Raw genomic sequence first — 20,680 nt, 5'->3', positions numbered from 1 at the left:
CTCTTCACCTGACTTCTTGAGACACACAGGGTTCATGAAGAGGCAAAGGGAGCATCAGTATCTTCTGATTTGGTTGAAGATAAACATGTAGAAGCAGATGGGTTCATGGCTGAGGTGGAAGACAAAACATTTGAGGTGTGACAGAAAGGCTGTGGGTCAAAGAAGGGTGGGATGTGTGTTTGGCTGTGAGCAGGAGAGGAGGATGCTGAGCTTGTATTTCTGAACTGAACCTAAGAATGTGTTCAGTTCAGTGGCTCTGTCCAGACCTTCATCTGTCTGATCCTCCTTCAGATGAAGCCTGTGATCTTCTTCATCCCTGACCACACATCTCTGATATTGTTTAGCTGGAGCTTGCTCTCCAGCTTTTTGTTTTAGACCTGCTTGTTGCCTTTTATCTTGACTTTAAGTTGGTTCTGTATGCTCCTCAACAATTCCCTGTCTCCCTCTCTAACTGCTCTTTTTTTCTTGTTACGCAGGCCCTTCAGGTCAGCCTAGCAGATTTCCACATCTAGTCCCAGTCTTGAGTCATTTGCAGTTTGTAAAGTCTAGCACCCACTGGGCCATATCATAGATCATACAGGACCTCGATATGATGAAAACTCCTCTTGCTCTGTGCAATTGAAGATGTCAGAATGTGCAACTGGTACTGCAGCAGGATCACATTAGAAAAGTCCAACAGATGAATCAGTCCAGCAATGGATGGACAGCAAGTGCATGTATTATTAAAAGAAGAATAAGACAGCAGCAGAAACACTGGATGTGAAACGAGACTAGAAATAAGACATGGGTTGTAGCAACAGTATCATTCCACGATTTTACCAGAAAACTCTTGATATTGCTTGGAATTCATTATAAGCCATCTTTGGTCTGAAGATCCCTAAATCGGTGCATCTATCACACTGCATGACCACAGACCCGCAATTCAAGCGGCAAGAGGTTTTTTAATGATTCTCTCACAGCAGTCAAACCTTATCCCATCAACTCTAACCAGCTTCCTTGTCTCCACTGGAGAGAAACAGATCCCCACAGAATGCTTCTGCCACCACCACGTGTCTCGCTAGGGACAGTGAAGGGTAATGAAGCTTGTATCAGTTTCATAACCTAACCTTGCTTTAAACTTCTCCACAACTCTCTCCCTGACCTGTCTGCTGTGTTCCTTGGTCTTCATGATGCTGTTTGGTCACTTATTTTCTTTAACAAACAATTGGATTTATACTCAGATTAAATTACACAGAGATGGACTCTGTTTAGTAGTTAATTGATTTCTGACGGTAAGTGGTTGCAATAGATTTTAAGTGTTTCAGAGTAAAGGAGGCTGATATCAATGCATACCAAACTTCAGATTTTAATTAGATAATGATGTTGAAATATTTCCTCTTTCTTTCGCTTTTTCTATATTCCTTTCGCTATTTTGCGTTGGCCCTTCACATAAAATACACCAAAGTTTATTGTTTTGATTTGACATAATGAGAAAAGATAGGAATACCATAGCAAGGTAGGAAAATTATTACCGAAACACATTTTCTTTATGTTCTCATTGGCTGAAAGTCGCTTTCCAGAACTACTGTGTTGCCCTATTTGTGTACAGTCAATTATTCACAGTCTGCACTTATAAAACATCAACTGATCTTTTTATCATCTGCAGCCATGGCAACTTTTAAACAAAGCAGAGTGTGAAATTAACCCAATTTGACAGAAACTGTTGGTTTCACCCTGAGGTTAGTGGGTGAAACTAAAAATGAAAGGCAGAACACGGCAGCTTCTTTTCATACCAGCTTAATCTGTGTAAGAAACAAAATGCAGCTAGACACGGGTGGAGGGTGGGTGGGGTTCAGGTGCTATAACAAAGAACTAGCAGAGTGAGTAGTAAAGGGCAGATACAGCTGTTAGAGGGATACCATAAAAAAAGGTAATTTAGAGACATGATACTTAGATAATGGAGGGTAGTGCGTCGCGTTTCAGGAACCGTGATGAGAGCTTATTGACAGCCAGAGAAGCAAAAACATGTTCAGGCACTCAGCTAACAGAGCGGAGGGGGACTAAGTTGCTGAAATTGGTTCTGGGAATGTTAATCAAAAAAGTTACATTAACAACTGAATGGCTGACCTTTAACATACAGCTGTGCATTTTTCTTTTTTTTCTTCTTTTTGGAATATATAAAGAGGAAAAGGACACCACAGGAATCTTTCTGGAACTTGAACAACTCAGTGGATTCTGACAAATAAGACAACTTTTAATAACACAATGCAGCCTTTCAGGAATGTGATGGTATTAAGAAATTACAGTTTAAAAATGTGGACTGAGGTCTAATTGAGGCATAGAAGACCACTGGCTTTATCACACCATGCAATAAATATGCAATTATTCTGTTAAGAGGATCTTCAGTCCTCAGCTTACAGTGAAGGATAAAAATCTCCCAGAGAAAACACTCAAATTATTTTAATAGCTGGACATTCTGGCATTGTAGAACATATATTACAAACTAATTGCTATAAGAAATTGATTTTTTTGTCAGATAAAGAAAAGGAAACTTTCTAGAATCACTCAATACAGAGGAAAATAAGAAGTCAACCTGTAATCTGCATTTTTAAAATAAACTGAACAAATCAAATTCTACAAACGAGTCTGTGGTTCAAATATGAAAGCATGCAAGTTTTAATGAGCTGTTGTAGCTGGTTGATCGGGAGGAAACAGCCACAAGATGAGAGAGAGGCCTGAAGAATGACTTTTATTTGTTCCTCAAGCAATATAGCTCGAAAACAAAAAAGAAAAATGCAGAAGGACAAAGACAGAAGTCATTGTTGGGATTTAGGTCCGGATAGGCAAAAGTAAACCATCTCTGGCATCTAAAAAAAGAAATCAAGGTTCCAGTGTGCTAAAGGGAAGCATCCATGGACTGTGGATGATTGGATGAAAGGAAGACTCTATGATGAATCTTGAATCTGCAAGAACAGGCCAGAGAGATGATGCTGGAACATTTGTTTGGAGCCATCCCAATAAAACATATAAAAATGTAAACCAGCACATTTCCTCAATTATTGTTGGATACGGACCTGCCTTTCAGGCAAAGTAGCAAGGCAGATTGCTTCGATTCAATGTACGTTTAGCAATTAGAAAGTAACATTTCAGGATGATCAAAGCGTATGCAGTCAGTGACATGCCAGGCAGGTTGGGTTGTAAGTAATCTTGAAAGCTGGTGGTGAAAAATAGAAACAAATTGGTGTATATCAAGGCTCTATCCTACAAAGCGGACCTGTCAGAAGCTATAATAAATAACATGTTGGAACCTGATTGAAGAAAGGTTTAGTTTTCGTTATAAAACCCCAAAGACTCAAATAATTGAAGCCAAAACAGGTGCAAAAAAGTATTAACTGTGGATCTTTTTCCTGATTTGATATAGAAAAAAACCTCTCATTAACAACCATATGCACAGTTTTAGGTATAGAGAAGAAAGAAACCTAAAACCCCCATTCTGTCTCTTCCAACCACCCCTAAAGACCCTCGGACAGATTTAGCAGACCTTGGAGAGGTGGAGTACGCTTCTACTGTGCTGTAACAAAATATTTCAGAGGGCATGCAAGACGGGGCCCCGGACTTTACAGGGAAGAATGAATGCAAGAAGGGGGGGGGGGTTCACTGCTCAGAATGAGCATTTAAAAGTCGGAAAAACCTGCTAAAGGGTGGGAATGGGGTTGTAGTAAGTAAAAGATCGGCATGAAGCTGCATTAGCTCCAGGCTGCTTGTCTTTTACAATAGTTATAAACAATAAAAGCAGTAAACCTAAAATGTCAGTACTTAATCTCTCTTTATGCCCAATTATTGAGCTATATAAATGCTAGGGTGCCAAAATCTTTGGACGTATGTTCTGGTTTCGAATGACATCTACTTAAAGATGATCAAGACTGTCACCATCAAACTTCTCTCTGCATGCTTTGACCGCTAATAAAATTAATGCATGCACAGTGAAGTTTGACAGATGTGGAAAGATGGTAGACATACCACAAGAGACTTGCAATTTAACTGCAACACTGATTCAGAGGCGCTGAATACTAATGCACAGCACACCTTTAGGGTTATGAATATGTTTGGGCTTATGAAGTGGGGGAGGACGTAATTTATTCATTCTGCTTGAGTGTGATCAGGCGTAATAACTCCACCGACAAAAACAGTCTTTAAATATAGAACCTCCTGACTCCTTTATGACTTCGTTGGTCATGATTTTGTCCATTTTAGTGATGAACAAAGACTGAGCTCATGTTCGCAATTCCTGCTTGCCTTCAGCTTCACAGTCAGGAAACAGAGAAGGGTGCACACACACACACACATCCATTTTCTATTCTTACATTATGAGGCATAACTCTAAAATGACCAAGTGATGTACCTTCAAAATGTTAGAGAAACATCACCCTCTTGTGGAGAAAAGCAGGAATTACAGGTAACAACGTCACATAGCTTCTTACAATCAAATCTCCTCCACTCATAAAACTATAAATGTTCGTCCCTCGTGTTAATCTGAAGGAGGTCTGTACAGACATCATTATCCATCCTACAGAGAACAAGTAGAGAATATCTTTATCACATTTTTAGGAGAAAACAGAGAAAACAGAATGAACTAAAATGTTGAGAATGCAAACACCCATCACTGGACAAAAAAAAGAGGAGGCAGAAGCAAAGATCCACAGCTGAAGCAGTGTCTAGTTGATGGGTGTGAGCATTACAGAGTTGGCCAGGTGGGACTGTGGCACCGATCGACGGCATGTTGAGATCTTAGATGACAGCACCATGATGGGGTTGCACAGCTGGGTCGGGACTCGTGGTTTATTGTCCAATGACTTTGCTGACAAATGAGTCCAGCTGATCGTCATCTTTGATCCCCACAAAGCGGTCGACAACATCTCCTCCCCTCATTGCGATGACTGTAGGGACAGCAGACACCTGGAAAGGGACAGAGACACTTAAAGACAATACTGCTTCAAACTTTCAAATATTAAACTGGACCCATGTAGGAAAGTTGATGAAAGCTACATTCAATACAGATTAAACAAAAAGGCATGCACTATTCATAACCCTTGAACAAATTTTCCTCACTTTAAACCCAAACCTTAACATATTTTGTGTGATAAAATTAACACAAAACTGTGCATAATAACAAATACTCCAGCCTAGATGTAACAAAGGCAAGAATTACTCCTGCAAAAGGTGCCTTTGGTAGAATAGGCTTTATTTTCGAAAACTGCCTCAAATGAAAAAAGACAGATTTTGCAACAGACCTAATCTGGCTTTGAAGTGTAAATTCTGCATCTGTTTTAACTTCCAGATTAGTGATTATGGGTCAAACATATTGTGCCAAAGAAGCAAGATGGGGGTCGCATACTTGCCAACAAAAACCATCACTTCTGTTTTTGGCTCGTTAAAATGTTAGATGTTCAAAGCCTTCCATGCCTTTATGTCATCAAGACCTTTGAACAGTGAGTCTACTCAGAATCCTTTTATCTTTTTAAGAGGGAAATAAATATGGGGGTCATCTGCATAGCAGTGGAAAGAAACTCCATGTTTCCCGAAAACAGAGCCAAGGGGTAGCAGGTAGAAGGGGGGCTAAAAATGAGACCTGTGGGACCCCATATTGAGGAGAAGCAGCAGAGAATGCAAAATCACAAAGTTCGACAGAGAAAGCTTGCTCTGCCAAATAAGATTTGAACCACAAAGTTTGCTGATCAATAATTCCCCAAAACAGCCACACAAAGAGTGGGGTTTGGTAGTGGGAACATTGTCGTCTGAGGCTGTTTTTCAGCACTCTTCATATGATCAAAGGAAGGATGAATGGACAATTTAGTGGGACATTTGTGATAAAAATCTGCTGCCATTGGTCAAGCGTACAACCCATATACAGGTCCTTCTCAAAATATTAGCATATTGTGATAAAGATCATTATTTTCCATAATGTCATGATGAAAATTTAACATTAATATATTTTAGATTCATTGCACACTAACTGAAATATTTCAGGTCTTTTATTGTCTTAATATGGATGATTTTGGCATACAGCTCATGAAAACCCAAAATTCCTATCTCACAAAATTAGCATATTTCATCCGACCAATAAAAGAAAAGTGTTTTTAATACAAAAAACGTCAACCTTCAAATAATCATGTACAGTTATGCACTCAATACTTGGTCGGGAATCCTTTGGCAGAAATGACTGCTTCAATGCGGAGTGGCATGGAGGCAATCAGCCTGTGGCACTGCTGAGGTCTTATGGAGGCCCAGGATGCTTCGATAGCGGCCTTTAGCTCATCCAGAGTGTTGGGTCTTGAGTCTCTCAACGTTCTCTTCACAATATCCCACAGATTCTCTATGGGGTTCAGGTCAGGAGAGTTGGCAGGCCAATTGAGCACAGTGATACCATGGTCAGTAAACCATTTACCAGTGGTTTTGGCACTGTGAGCAGGTGCCAGGTGGTGCTGAAAAATGAAATCTTCATCTCCATAAAGCTTTTCAGCAGATGGAAGCATGAAGTGCTCCAAAATCTCCTGATAGCTAGCTGCATTGACCCTGCCCTTGATAAAACACAGTGGACCAACACCAGCAGCTGACACGGCACCCCAGACCATCACTGACTGTGGGTACTTGACGCTGGACTTCTGGCATTTTGGCATTTCCTTCTCCCCAGTCTTCCTCCAGACTCTGGCACCTTGATTTCCGAATGACATGCAGAATTTGCTTTCATCTGAAAAAAGTACTTTGGACCACTGAGCAACAGTCCAGTGCTGCTTCTCTGTAGCCCCGGTCAGGCGCTTCTGCCGCTGTTTCTGGTTCAAAAGTGGCTTGACCTGGGGAATGCGGCACCTGTAGCCCATTTCCTGCACACGCCTGTGCACGGTGGCTCTGGATGTTTCTACTCCAGACTCAGTCCACTGCTTCCGCAGGTCCCCCAAGGTCTGGAATCGGCCCTTCTCCACAATCTTCCTCAGGGTCCGGTCACCTCTTCTCGTTGTGCAGCGTTTTCTGCCACACTTTTTCCTTCCCACAGACTTCCCACTGAGGTGCCTTGATTCAGCACTCTGGGAACAGCCTATTCGTTCAGAAATTTCTTTCTGTGTCTTACCCTCTTGCTTGAGGGTGTCAATAGTGGCCTTCTGGACAGCAGTCAGGTCGGCAGTCTTACCCATGATTGGGGTTTTGAGTGATGAACCAGGATGGGAGTTTTAAAGGCCTCAGGAATCTTTTGCAGGTGTTTAGAGTTAACTCGTTGATTCAGATGATTAGGTTCATAGCTCGTTTAGAGACCCTTTTAATGATATGCTAATTTTGTGAGATAGGAATTTTGGGTTTTCATGAGCTGTATGCCAAAATCATCCGTATTAAGACAATAAAAGACCTGAAATATTTCAGTTAGTGTGCAATGAATCTAAAATATATGAATGTTAAATTTTCATCATGACATTATGGAAAATAATGAACTTTATCACAATATGCTAATATTTTGAGAAGGACCTGTACAGAGGCGACGGTCTTCGACGCAGCCGTCGCGGATTTGAATCCCAGCCCGCTGACCTCGGCAGCATATCTCAACTCACTCTCTCCGCCCCATTTCCTTACAAAATAAAGGCTACAAAATTTGAAGAAAAAAAATTTGCTGCCATCTACCAGGATGGTGAAGATGAAACAAGAGCGGGCATATTGGCAAGACAATGATCCCAAACATACAGCCAACTAAACTCTTAATTGGTTTCAGAGAACAGAAATAAAGCCGCTAGACTGACCCAGCCATCATCTGACCTCAATCCTTTAGAAAATCTATGGAACCCACAGAACCTTCAAGCCTGTTTGTGTGGAAGATCAGACCATGTGACAGCAATGAATGAGACTAGCCTATACATCACCAACAAAAGATAAAAATAAAATAATAAATAACTGAATAATACATTTATGGATATCCATGGTTTAATGTGCTTGCATGTGTGGACTGATATCTGGCCACAGTTTGACGTCAATTGCACCTTTAGAAATATATTTATTTATAAAATTGGTTGAACATTTCAACTGTTCAACATTTTACCTGCTATACAAGAAAAAAATAGAAAACTACCGTAATGTCAATCAGAAAAACCTGAAATATTAGAAAAGTAAACTAGACATAAAGCATCTACATTTTAGAGAATAATAACGTTTCTCATGTAATGTAAAAGCCCACAGAATTCTACAACATTTTTCTGTCACCTTCATGAGTCTTTCTCCAGCTGAATAAAAACCTGTCGGTTGACAGCTTGGGCCTCGAAGCGTTTGAATCGCTTCCCTCAGGGAAGACATGAGACCCAGATGATTGGTGTGCTTTAGAAAGGACACTGCTTCTCTTCTACAGAGGCCAGAATAGCTCCTATTGGTGAAGTACTGGCAGACCTAAAATCCTAGAATCTGCTGTCAAATTTTTCATTAATAACGTTAAACTAAACCAACACAGATTCTGGAAGGTCCTTATATTGTAGCTTGCTAAAAGAAAATCAAGAGGGATTTTGAGGGCATACCAGAAACACAGTCACTGCTCTGCCCGTCTAACCGCTTAGTTAATGTACAGCGATCATCTGAAGGCAGTTATATGCACTGAATTTTATTTAGGGGTATTAGATTAAACAGGGCTTATTACAAGCACATCTCACACTTTTCTGATCTGATTTCTGGAGGTTAAAAAAACTAAAATAAAAAATCATGTATCATTTCATAATTATGCCCTAGTCTGTGCTGGTCCAACACCTGAAATCCCATTAAAATACATTGTAGTTTGCAAAGACAAAGGGGTATTGTATTTTAGTGTAAGAAAATGCATCAAGCAGCAAAACAAATTAGTTTCTCCAGAGTTCTCACCCCATACTCAATAGCCAAGTCTGTGTGATCGTCAATGTCAACTTTTGCCATGGCAACACGGCCTTTCTGTTTGGCAACAGCCTTCTCCAACCTTGGCCCAAGGATCTTACAAGGACCACACCACCTAAAAAACAACAACATACACAACCCCCGTCAGTGACAGGATTTGCCCCAAGACAGCACTGCAGATGATGACCAGTAAAACTACTGCAGAAATAAAATCCATTTTATTTTAGAACACAATTTACTTAAATTGAAAACAACTATTAATCCATGGTAAGCAGGAAAAGGTGTCAGTCATTTAAACAGACTTTTAAGAGCAGAAATGAAGGTTAACCTATTAACATCACTGGTTTGTTGCATTTGAGGACATCGTAATCATAAAGTGAACTGAACCTCATTGACAGAAACACTCAAGTCAAATTGCAAGTTATGTTTCTGCCCATCCTTGTGTTATTCAATTCAATTCAGTTTTATTTATATAGCGCCAATTCACAACACATGTTGTCTCAAGGCACTTCACAACAGTCAGGTACATACATTCCAATTAATCCTAACCATTGAACAGTGGAGTCAGATTCAGTTATTTATTCAAATTGGATAAAAAGTTTTTCTATCTAAGGAAACCCAGCAGATTGCATCCAGTCAGTGACTTGCAGCATTCACTCCTCCTGGATGAGCTTGTAGAGACAGTGGAGAGTCACTGTTGTTGACTTTGCAGCAATCCCTCATACTGAGCACGCATGTAGTGACAGTGGAGAGGAAAAACTCCCTTTTAATAGGAAGAAACCTCCAGCAGAACCAGAACCAGGCTCAGTGTGAGCGGCCATCTGCCACGACCGACTGGGGGTTTGAGAGAACAGAGCAGAAACACAAAGAGAACAAAGAAGCACTGATCCAGGAGTACTTTCTATGGGAAGGAAAAGTAAATGTTAATGGATGTAGCTCCTTTAGTCGTTTCATCTAGAAAGAAAGAACAGATAAACTCTGAGCCAGTTTTCAAGGTTAGAGTCTGAAAGAGAGCACATAGAGTTAGTTACAGTAAAAGCTCAGTCAGTAGCTATGTTTAGGAGAGAGAAAGGGTTAAACACTAAAAGACAGGACCATGTGGATCATCTGTAGAAAGTGAGCATTAAGTTGTTGCCAGTAGAAGCTTGGACGATGCCCCACTCCAGAAAGGTGTCACAGGTAGACACAGTCTACGAGGAGAATTTTAAATTCTATTCTGGATTTAACAGGGAGCCAATGAAGGGAAGCTAAAGTAGGAGAAATATGATCTCTCTGTTTAATTTTCATCACAACTCTTGCTGCAGCATTTTGAATCAGCTGAAGGCTTTTAACTGCATTTTGTGGACATCCTGATAGTAAAGAATTACAATAGTCCAGCCTTGAAGTAACAAATGCATGGACTAGTTTTTCAGCGTCACTCCTGGACAGGATATTTCTAATTTTGGCAATGTTCCGGAGGTGAAAGAAGGAAATCCTAGAAACCTGTTTAATATGGGATTTAAATGACATGTCCTGGTCAAAAATAACACCAAGGTTTTTTACTTTATCACTGGAGGTCAATTTAATACCATCCAGGTTAAGTGATTGACTAAGCAGTTTCTTTTTTAAAGACTCCGGTCCAAAGACGACAACGTCTGTCTTGTCTGAATTTAGAAGCAGAAAATTTAAAGTCATTCAAGTTTTTATGTCTTCAAGACATGCTTGTAGTCTATCTAACTGGTTGGGCTCATCAGGATTTATGGATAAGTAAAGCTGATTATCATCAGCGTAAGAGTGAAAATTTATCCTATGCTGATAATTTGACCTATTCGAAGCATATATATAGTAAAGAGAATTGGCCCAAGTACTGAACCCTGTGGTACTCCACAATTAACCCTGGAGTTTAAAGATGATTTATCATTTACATGAACAAACTGGAATCTGTCAGATAAATAAGATTTAAACCAGCCTAGCGCTGTTCCCCTGATCCCTACAGCATATTCCAGCCTTTCTAAGAGAATATTATGGTCGACTGTATCAAATGCAGCACTGAGATCTAACAGAACCAGAACAGACACAAGTCCATTATCTGAGGCCATAAGAATAACATTAGTGACTTTCAGCAGAGCTGTTTCAGTGCTATGATGAGCTCTGAAGCCTGACTGAAACTCTTCAAACAGGTCATTGCTGTATAAATGCTCACACATTTGATTAGCAACTATTTTCTCAAGAATTTTAGATAAGAATGGAAGATTGGATATAGGTCTATAATTTATTAAATCATCTCGATCAAGCGAAGGTTTCTTAAGTAAAGGTTTAATTACAGCTAACTTAAAAGCCTGTGGTACATATCCATTTACTAAAGATAGATTAATCATATCTAAAAGTGGGCTGGTAATCAGAGGGAACACTTCCTTAAATAATTTGGTTGGGATTGGGTCTAACATACAAGTTGAAGGTTTAGATGAAGCTAATATTTCTGATAACTCAGGAAGCTCCACAGGATCAAAGCAGTCCAAACACAGATCAGGTTCTAGAGTTACTTCAATGTTGTTTCACTTGCTGAGGATGAAGTAATCATCTTCGGGAGTATGTCAAAGATTTTCTTTTTAATAGAATCAATTTTATTTAAGAAGAATCCCATAAAGTCATGACTGCTGAGAGCTAAGGGAATGGATGGATCAACAGAGCTATGACTCTGTGTAAGTTTAGCAACTGTACTAAAGAGAAACCTAGGATTATTCTTGTTCTCTTCTATTAATGATGAGAAATAAGCTGTTCTAGCTTGGCGAAGTGTCTTTTTATACAACAGTAGGCTATTTTTCCATATTAAGTAGGAATCCTCTAGGTGTGTAGAGCGCCATTTTCTCTCCAATTTTCTAACATTGTGCTTTAAAGTACACAGCTCTGAATTAAACCAGGGAGCCAGCCTCCTATGAATAATTACCTTCTTTTCCAAGGGGGCTGCATTGTCTAATGCACCACGCAATGATGAAGTAACACTGAACAAGAGAATCAATTTGTGAAGGGGAAGAAACAGAATTATTGCCCTCCATTGTGTTTTTCTGTGATAATGAGGAAATTAAAAACGGAACAGATTCTTTAAAGGTTGTTACAACATTTTCTGATAATGATCTACTATAATGACATTTTCTTTCAGGTGTGGAGTACTCAGTTAAATTAAACTCAAAGGTAATTAAAAAATAGGTCAGACAGGATGGAGTTATGAGAAAAATATTGTTATGTCTTTACACTCAATGCCATATGTCAGCACAAGGTTCAGAGAATGAAGACAAAGGTGGGTAGGTTTGTTAATGTTTTGAGCAAAGCCAATTGAGTCTAAGATAGCATTAAACACTATATTTAGGCTATAACATTCAGCATCAACATGAATGTTAAAATCCCCCACTATAATAACTTTATCCGTATTTAACACAAAATCAGATAAAAGGTCTGAAAACTGATCTAAAAATTGAGAGTAAGGGCGTGGTGGACGGTACAAAACAACAAACAGAAGTGGTTTTAGTGCTTTGGTCTGGGACTAATCAATAAATCGGACTGAAAGATGGTTGCTACTCATCCTCCTCGCCCAGTATTTCGAGGAATGTGAAAATTAAAATAATTAGTAGGAGCTGACTCATTTATAGTAACATAATCCTCTTGCTGCAGCCAGGTTTCTGTGAGGCAAAATAAATCTGTCACAAATCACGTCACTATCAAAGTCTTTGAAGAGAGAGACCTTATGTTCAGTAAGCCACATTTAATTGTTTTATTTTTCTTTTCAGTCTGAGTTGTTTGTTTTTATGAGATTTTCCTGATTTCCTTTTAGATTATTTTTTAATCTAGGTGGGTAGCAGTACAGAAGCTGCAGAGAGGAGTGTTAAACTACGACCCTGCTTCCTGGTCTGAACCCTGGGTTGTCAGAGTTTTGGAAAACTAATAAATTCAGCCAGATTCCTAGAAAGAAGAGCTGGTCCATCCAAAGTGGGGTGGATGTGTCTCTCCGGATCAGACCAGGTTTTCCCCAAAATGTTCACCAATTATCAATGTAACCCACATTGTTTTCTGGACATCACCTAGACAGCCAGCGGTTGAATGACCGCATGCGGCTAAACATGTCGTCACTGGTCCGATTAGGGAGGGGACCAGAGAAAATTACAGAGTCCGACATTGTTTTGGCAAACTTACACACCGAAGCAACACTAACTTTGGTGACCTCCGATTGATGTAACCGGGTGTCATTACCGCCAGGGGGAATAACAATCTTACTGTATTTACACTTATCCTTAGCCAGCAGTTTCAGGTAGGATTTGATGTCGCCCGTTCTGGCCCCTGGCAGACATTTGACTATGGTCGCTGGTGTCTTTAGTGCCACATTTCTGACTATGGAGCTGCCAGTTACCAGAGCTGTCTTCTCAGCGGGTGTTATGCTGAGCAGGGAAAAACTGTTAGAAACTCAGACGGGTTGGTGGTGACCTGTGGGCTGGGATCTAGGATTATGCTTTCTACGTACCGTCACCCAGCCGGCCTGAGGCCCCGGCTGCGCGGGCTTTGCTGAAGGACTGATACGGGGAGCTACCCTCGGTGGCTCGGTGTTATCCATCATCTCTTGGGAAGCCAAGGCTCTGAGGTGGTGGGTGAGTTATGTCGGTGCCTGTCCATGCAGGGCCCCATTTGTGATGGTGAGTATCTTAAAAGTCAATTCTGTTGGTCACCAGAGGCCAAGGCAGGGAACAGAGCAATGGAGGGACATGAGAATACCTATTTCACCCTGCGAGTAACCTAGCTGCAGCTTTCTGGACGTACTGTAGGTGGTGTAGGATAGTTCTTTTGAGTCATGGAAGGAAAGCATGAATAAGCATCTCCATATTTGCAGAGGAAGCTACAGCTCTTTTAAACCACTCCGAGGTTACTCGGCCTTGAGCAAACAGCAAATGTTAAGGGTCCAAGATCTGCTTTATTTCAGGAACTAAGCCATCTGGAGGTATGATTTCAATGGGGAAAACTGTCATCCATTCAGCCACATTTAAGAAATCTAGCTAGTTTAGACAACTCACTTAACTTAAACGAAAGATTAAGCTACTTATTATCTGCAGAGAAGTGATACGAGATGTTGAAAGTACATATAGTATGTCCCAAAAGCAGCATAAACAGAACTGATCCCAGGACTGAGGAGAGGAGAGAAACAAGACAGCAAAACTTTGATCCTTCAAGTATGAACAAAAAGTTTAAAAAAGTGTCCACAGTCATGTAAATCCAGTTTTATTTCACATTTGTCTATGATAAAGCGTCCCACCTGCTTCGGCAACATATAGGTGTACTGAAGACTTTTAACAATAATATTACCAATGTGTAAAATAATTCATCACATTCTCCTTATAGATACTGGTACATTCAAACACAAACATTTAAGAACAAAATGAAAAAGCACTTTGACTCTCAAGGGCATTTTGTAAGCTTAAAATGTGTCTGGAATAATTGCTGAGGGAACCGGGAGCCTCTCCGTTTGATAAATTTAGCACAACCTGAAAATGTGACACGTAAAAAATATCTTCTATGAAACAGTCCTGGGACCTTTCTTTGAAGCAGGATCTGTGGGTTATCAAGCCTTACTTCAGGTGCTGTTTTTTGGGATTTTCAGTCTTACAAAACAGTCCCACCTCTTACCTGCATCTGTCATCATGGTATCTTATGCTGGGAGCCAAAAACTGCTCTGCAGGTTAGCTTTCAAAGATCAAGACAAAGAAAGGAAGCAATGCTCTGTAACACCGTTATGTTTTAGTTCATCAGAGAATATCATTGTAGAATTGATTATATACCTAAAAAGTGAAAAATACTGCCAATAGGTGGATCCTTAAGTAAAATGTCTCACTCAAAACATCCCCTCATGATTATCATGAATTCTTTAAACTGCTGCTTACTGTGTCTGTACATGTATCTTCACACTCAGATCATTTGTATAATTATTAAAAGAATGTTTAATGTCACAAATTAACCATGGTTGCAATACTGATAAGAACATTTATTTGTGAATTCACCACAGGATTGTTCTCTCCATCTCTCTCTACATATTTTTTAAAGACCTCTTTCATTATGATGGTTACATGTTGAAAACCTTGAATGTGAGAGACCGCTTCACCTACGGAGATGGTTTAATCAACAAGCACAGCTTATTTACATGGTATTCTTCCCTAAAATATTACATTCTTTTTTTTTGATTGGCTGTTCAACATGACGTGGCCACGTTTCCCAAACTCCACCTCTGATTGGCTGACCAGTTCTGCTGATGTCTCCTCCTCTGGAGAGATGCAGCTGAGAGCACCCCCACCTCCAAAGAAAGAACTCAAAACTATTTTTTGTCTTTTAATAATGTCAACACAGACCAGCAAACTTTATTCAGAAAAACATGTTAGCTATCTAATGAGCTTAGTTAATATTTTGCCCGTTAGTTTCCTATTCAGAAAAGTTCTTTTTTCCCTGTAGCAAATGTCCGTAGAAGTAGTTGTAGTGTCTTTGGATTGTCTTGTTTTTGTTTCTTTTTACTTAAAATAAATAATCCAAAATAAAATCTTGTGATATAAAAAGTCATGGTACACTTTCTAGATTTTTATTCGTGATCATTGCTAACTACCCTGCATCCTTTTTCCTTCTACTTTCTGTCAGTCTATCACTTAAATGACACTGAAGTTTGTGGTTGTAGCATGAGAAAATGTGAGGGAAAAAAAGACAAAATCTTCTGCACGGCGCCGTACATCATTAACAGTAATATTTACATGCAGTTGTTTAACGGCTGCAGGTGATTACAGGAACAGAGGAGCTGCAACCCCTGCAATACTCACTGCGCATGGAAGTCGACCAACACAGGCAGATCGTTGTTAATAACCCTGTCTGTGAAGTCCTCATTGTCCTGAACATTGAAGGAGACTGCTCGGTGGAGGGTGTGAGAAACAGCAAGACTTCGTGACGGGGTGAGGAAGGACACCCGGCTCGGGACAGGATGAAGGGAGGTGGAAAATGAAGCGGAGGCGACGGTGGCAGTGGATGATGGGAGGCAGCGAGCGTTTTTCACAGAGAGGGTCCAGATTCTGCGAACTAGGAACCGGTGTGCCATCTGAAGTTAACGCAAAACACACAAAGCACAGAATATATGCTGATTATCATTGTTATTAAAGGGCAAAATCTAAGTGGCTGCTGTGCCTTTGCTGTGCTAAACAGGAGGACACTTGTGCAAGGTGGGCATGTTTACTGCCATGCTGTACTCGCAGGACTGGATGGGCCTCCCTCTTTCTGTGATTTAGTTTTCTACTGAAGTCTAAATAAGGTTGAGCAAGAATTGCTCAAGAAAGGCCGTCTGTGGTGGCAGATGAAGAGATAAAAGGTCAGACTAGACAAATAAAGCAAAAACAGCAACATGTTTTATCTGATATAAACGGAAAAGATTAGGAAGTTATTCGAACCCATTCAGAAAAATGAGAAGCATTAGAAGTCATGGACTTTAGTCTTTTAGGAGAACATTAGTGAAATAAATGTAAAAACAGCAGATGTAACCTTTAACAGAAAAGATTAAATAAACTCACCCTTTCAATGTTGGAATGGATAAATAGCATCAAGTTTTTTGAAAGAGTTCAGATAACCCAAGGTACAGTTATCCCTATTGTCTACTTCAGTGAGGTGTGGCTATTTTATCATTTTGCACAGTTGCTCATTTCATACATGACTTATTGGGCTATGAAAAGGAGCTGTTTCTATAGGATATTTCGTATCAACCATGTGAATTCATCACACCTGCCAGAGGCACGTTTGGTACCTATTTTGACAACCTATTCACAACAATAAAACGGAGCAAGAACAAATCTTCAGAAAAAAAATTAGGACTCCAAATAAATGACGTGTCAGATTTAATCCATGCAGAAAATGTTCCATCTTCCACATGTGTGATAATATAACAATACTTCCCTCCAAATGAGCCGCATAAGCCGTGATTCTACGTGTATGTAAGTATATTTTGTTATAATAATATCTACATGGTGTGCTCTCTCCATTTTAAAATACAAATAGTAATGAAAGCCCCATTTCCCACATGTAGAACACATTATAAGTGTCGCTTGGGTATATTTGGCTTCCAGGTTACCCGCAGCAGCGTTCTGAAATGTTTCAAAGGTGTCCGTTAAACCATTTCTGCTCTAAACCCATTTGAAAAGTTTTATGGCACAGCTTTTTGGGCTCCTAAAAGGGCTGAAAAGTTACATGGTCCAAATAAACAGGTAAGTTGTTCTATAAACTTCATTAGTAGGGTATGTAGGTCCGTTACTGGTATTAAGGTACCCCAAGGTTCTAAAATGTTACTGTTTCAGAACCAGTGCAATTCTCTGTCATACAGTTCCTACAGCTTTCTTGAGATATACATTAAACACTGCCAGAGTGATTGGAGTTCTACTTTTTTGCAACTTGTTGCTGCACATTGCTGTGCAACTGGCTTAAAGAAGGCAACTGCACTTTTCCACAACGCCGCCCAAAATAAAAACCCACAAATTCAACTGGAAATAGTTCAGAGTTATCATCTCAACTAAAGCAGTGCCATACAAATCTAATCGAGGCAACACTTTAAAAAAAATTCAAGCTGGCAAATTACATATAGCACATCTGTTGAGCAGCTGACTGTAGGCTCGACCTGAGCAGATATTACCAATAATTTATCAGTTTATATCCATTTATTAGAAAAAGCGGTTTAAGCTAGGGTTTTTGCTTAAATCTATATCAAAGTAATGAACATGTGGTGTTGATAACATTTTTAAAACTTGAATAATCTGTATAAAATTTTAATACATTTTAAAATATATTACTAAAATTCGAAGCTTTTAACCCTTTTTGCTGCTGGTATTGAAGAACCTTAGGAATAAATTTTCTTCAGTCACCTGTCCAAGTGTTTGTGGCCCATCTGGTACCCCATACTTAAAACGCTAAATAACCATTTCTGCATCCACCAATTGATTGACTGACTGCAAAGTATAATCAATCGTACACACTTCAAATATTAACGATTTACCAAAGATAATAATGATAATAAAATACATATAAATACATGGACGACTGACCTGTTTCCATCTGTTGAAAGGGATTTATTTATTTAAAAAACTGTGTTTTAAGTCAAATCTTAACACAAAGCCATGTTGGTCTGCTATTATGAAATTCATAGAGTCAGAGTAAAGGAAACCAGCCCATACGTTTTAAATGAGAACAACCTCCTCGCCCTCAGTAATAGCCGATCTCTTCACAACAACTTTGTCCGAGTTTCTGCTCAGACTCTTATTCTCGCTGTAAATCTACCGGCTGCTCTCTCTCCTCCATTAATCCACGTTACGTATGACTTTGCCCTCTTCGTCCTCCTCCCCTCACAGGCTGAACGTCTCCTCTCCTTGTGAACTACACAGAGTTCCCCGAACCGAACACTTTGACAGCCCTGTCCTAAATGTCCCACACGTCAGTCCAGAACATTAAGGACATTTAACGCATTCAGTTACTCTTACCTTGCTGTTTGGTAACTTGGCCTCACGGACCAATGAAGTGCTTCCGTTTTGGTGCAGCAGACGAAAAAGAGACAGCGGAGCTTTTTCTCCTGTCTCTCGGCCTCTGCTCCGTGAGTAGCGCCATCCTCTGGACACGTTGAGCAGTACAGAGCAGAGGACCCGCGAAGGAAAATATTGAAACATTAAGCAGATTATATCAAAGTAAACGGTATACATTGAACAGCCATAAGAAATAAATAATTAAAAGTAATAAACTTAATAATAACAGAGTAATATACGTATGGCAACCGCGGTAGCGATTTTGATAAGGGTGAGAACACTTCCTGCCCAGGGTGGCAAGGCCTGCGAGGGTGCCACAAGGCAAAAAGCTATTTCAAAATATGAGGTTAATTAGGTTCTTCATAAGAAGCTCAACCATATATTTAATATCAACCCAAAAAAATTTGCACAGATCTCAATTCATTCTTTTGTTGTTGTGCCAACCTGTGAATTAGGATCCAGTTTGAGCAGGTTTTGTTTGGTCACATTTATTCATGGTATGAACATAAATCTTCCACTGAATTTCAGTTGTACTTCTAATACCATACACTGAACAGTTCAGGTTTAAGGTACAGTATATAGAAAGTAATAACGTGGTTTGTTCAAAAGTTAAACCCATCTCTTGGGCAGTGAGTGGTAACAAAAAATACACATCAGTTGAATTGCCTGGTGGATGAAATTCTTTTAGAAATCTGTAGATTCACCTGTGATGTTTTATACAGTTGATTCATTAATTATTGAGTTGGGCTGCACGGTGGCGCAGTCGGTAGCACTGTTGCCTTGCAGCAAGAAGGTCCTGGGTTCGATTCCCAGCTGGGGGTCTTTCTGCATGGAGTTTGAATGTTCTCCCTGTGCATGTGTGGGTTCTCACTGGGTACTCTGCTTCCTCCCACAGTCCAAAGACATGCCTGTTAGGTTAATTGGTGTATGAATGAGTGTGTGCATGGTTGTTTGTGTGTTGCCCTGCGATGGACTGGTGACCTGTCCAGGGTGTACCCTGCCTCTTGCCCATAGACTGCTGGAGATAGGCACCAGCTCCCCTGCAACCCACTATGGAATAAGTGTTAGAAAATGACTGACTGACTGAATGGCAAGGAGAACAGAATGCTGTGTCTTTCATGTCCAGGACACAAACAGGATGAAAGAGAGAAGAGGTGGGAGGGCTGTTTGGAGTTATATGGGTGCCATCCGAAGCAAAGGGGGGAAGAGTCAGGTTCAGACAGACTGAAACAGACTCTGAGGAGAGAAGAACTCAGAAAATCTGTCAGACACAGACTCGATTATTAAAAGGTAAACTGGTTGGGACCAGATGATGGAAAAACATGGTTCTTTGTGCATACTAATATCGTTATTAGTATATAAAAAAAAAAAATCCCTTTTTATGGATTTTAACTCGTTGCTAATGGATGTAGGATTCAAGATGGACAATACTGCGGACAAAAGACTTGGAGAATCAAGAACTCCTTCCCCTCTAAGACCTCCTCCACTGTTTCGCAGCATTGGGCTGCCTGGGCTCTGGGCCAGCCTCCCCCCACACCAACGACTCCGTTACATTCTCAACAGATCCAAAGCTTTGCTTCCTGCAAATACACCCCAAGTGCATGCTTCAGAAGCCTCAGAAGCACACCTTTACAGATTTAAAAATGAAAAACTTTGCTCAGAAAGAGGAGCTCGCTCTCAATTGCATTAATGTGCTTTCAGAGGATGCTATCAAACCCGAGGAGAGCTCTGATCTACAGAAGAGAGCTGTGTTCAGGTCAGACGTATGGTCCTTGGTGTCAAAATGTCCTCTAACCCATAGAACAGAAAGTTTAATGTCTTTGTGTATCTGTGACAGCTGACGGGAAAAGCACAGAAAGGGAAGCCTGGCTGGTTGCTCCTTTTCAGTTGTCAGAAAATCCAGCTGTCAAAGATAAGCAGCAAAGAAAGAAAAAGAAGAGATACAAGGTGGGCTCTGTACGTAGACAGAAATATGTAGCTCCCATGCAAAATGAGAGGGAAGACATTGTCAAACTTTATGCCTGGTTACAAAGTCTGGGGATTGCAGACGGCAATGCAAGAAACTCCATCATCTCAAACAACCTACAGCAGCCATCTGTGGCCAGATGCAGTGAAATGATAGGTCAAGTGGAGCCAGAAAGAGTAGCGGGCGACAGGAGGGACCGGCGGCCCCACTTTCTACCCCCCATCGTTCAGGTGGAACCCTACCTACATGTACCCCTCCTAATTCCTGAAAATTCTCCTCCCCCCTCACCCTGTTCCTA

General features: G+C 40.3%; 1 protein-coding gene across 1 annotated transcript; it reads right to left on the bottom strand.

The window, feature by feature from the left end:
* Positions 1 to 2,424: 2,424 nt before the first annotated feature.
* Positions 2,425 to 18,516, bottom strand: LOC124865066 (thioredoxin, mitochondrial-like). The gene is given in 5 exon segments (XM_047360075.1): positions 2,425 to 4,874; positions 4,876 to 4,935; positions 8,863 to 8,986; positions 15,690 to 15,961; positions 18,378 to 18,516. Coding segments are annotated over 4 exon segments (636 nt in total). The 5' UTR covers positions 18,378 to 18,516; the 3' UTR covers positions 2,425 to 4,694.
* Between the last annotated feature and the right edge of the window lie 2,164 nt (positions 18,517 to 20,680).

Source organism: Girardinichthys multiradiatus, chromosome Y, assembly GCF_021462225.1.
Source record: "Girardinichthys multiradiatus isolate DD_20200921_A chromosome Y, DD_fGirMul_XY1, whole genome shotgun sequence".
NCBI lineage: Eukaryota > Metazoa > Chordata > Actinopteri > Cyprinodontiformes > Goodeidae > Girardinichthys > Girardinichthys multiradiatus.
Note: the sequence above shows the minus strand (reverse complement) of the source record. Positions and strands in the feature narration are given on the sequence as shown.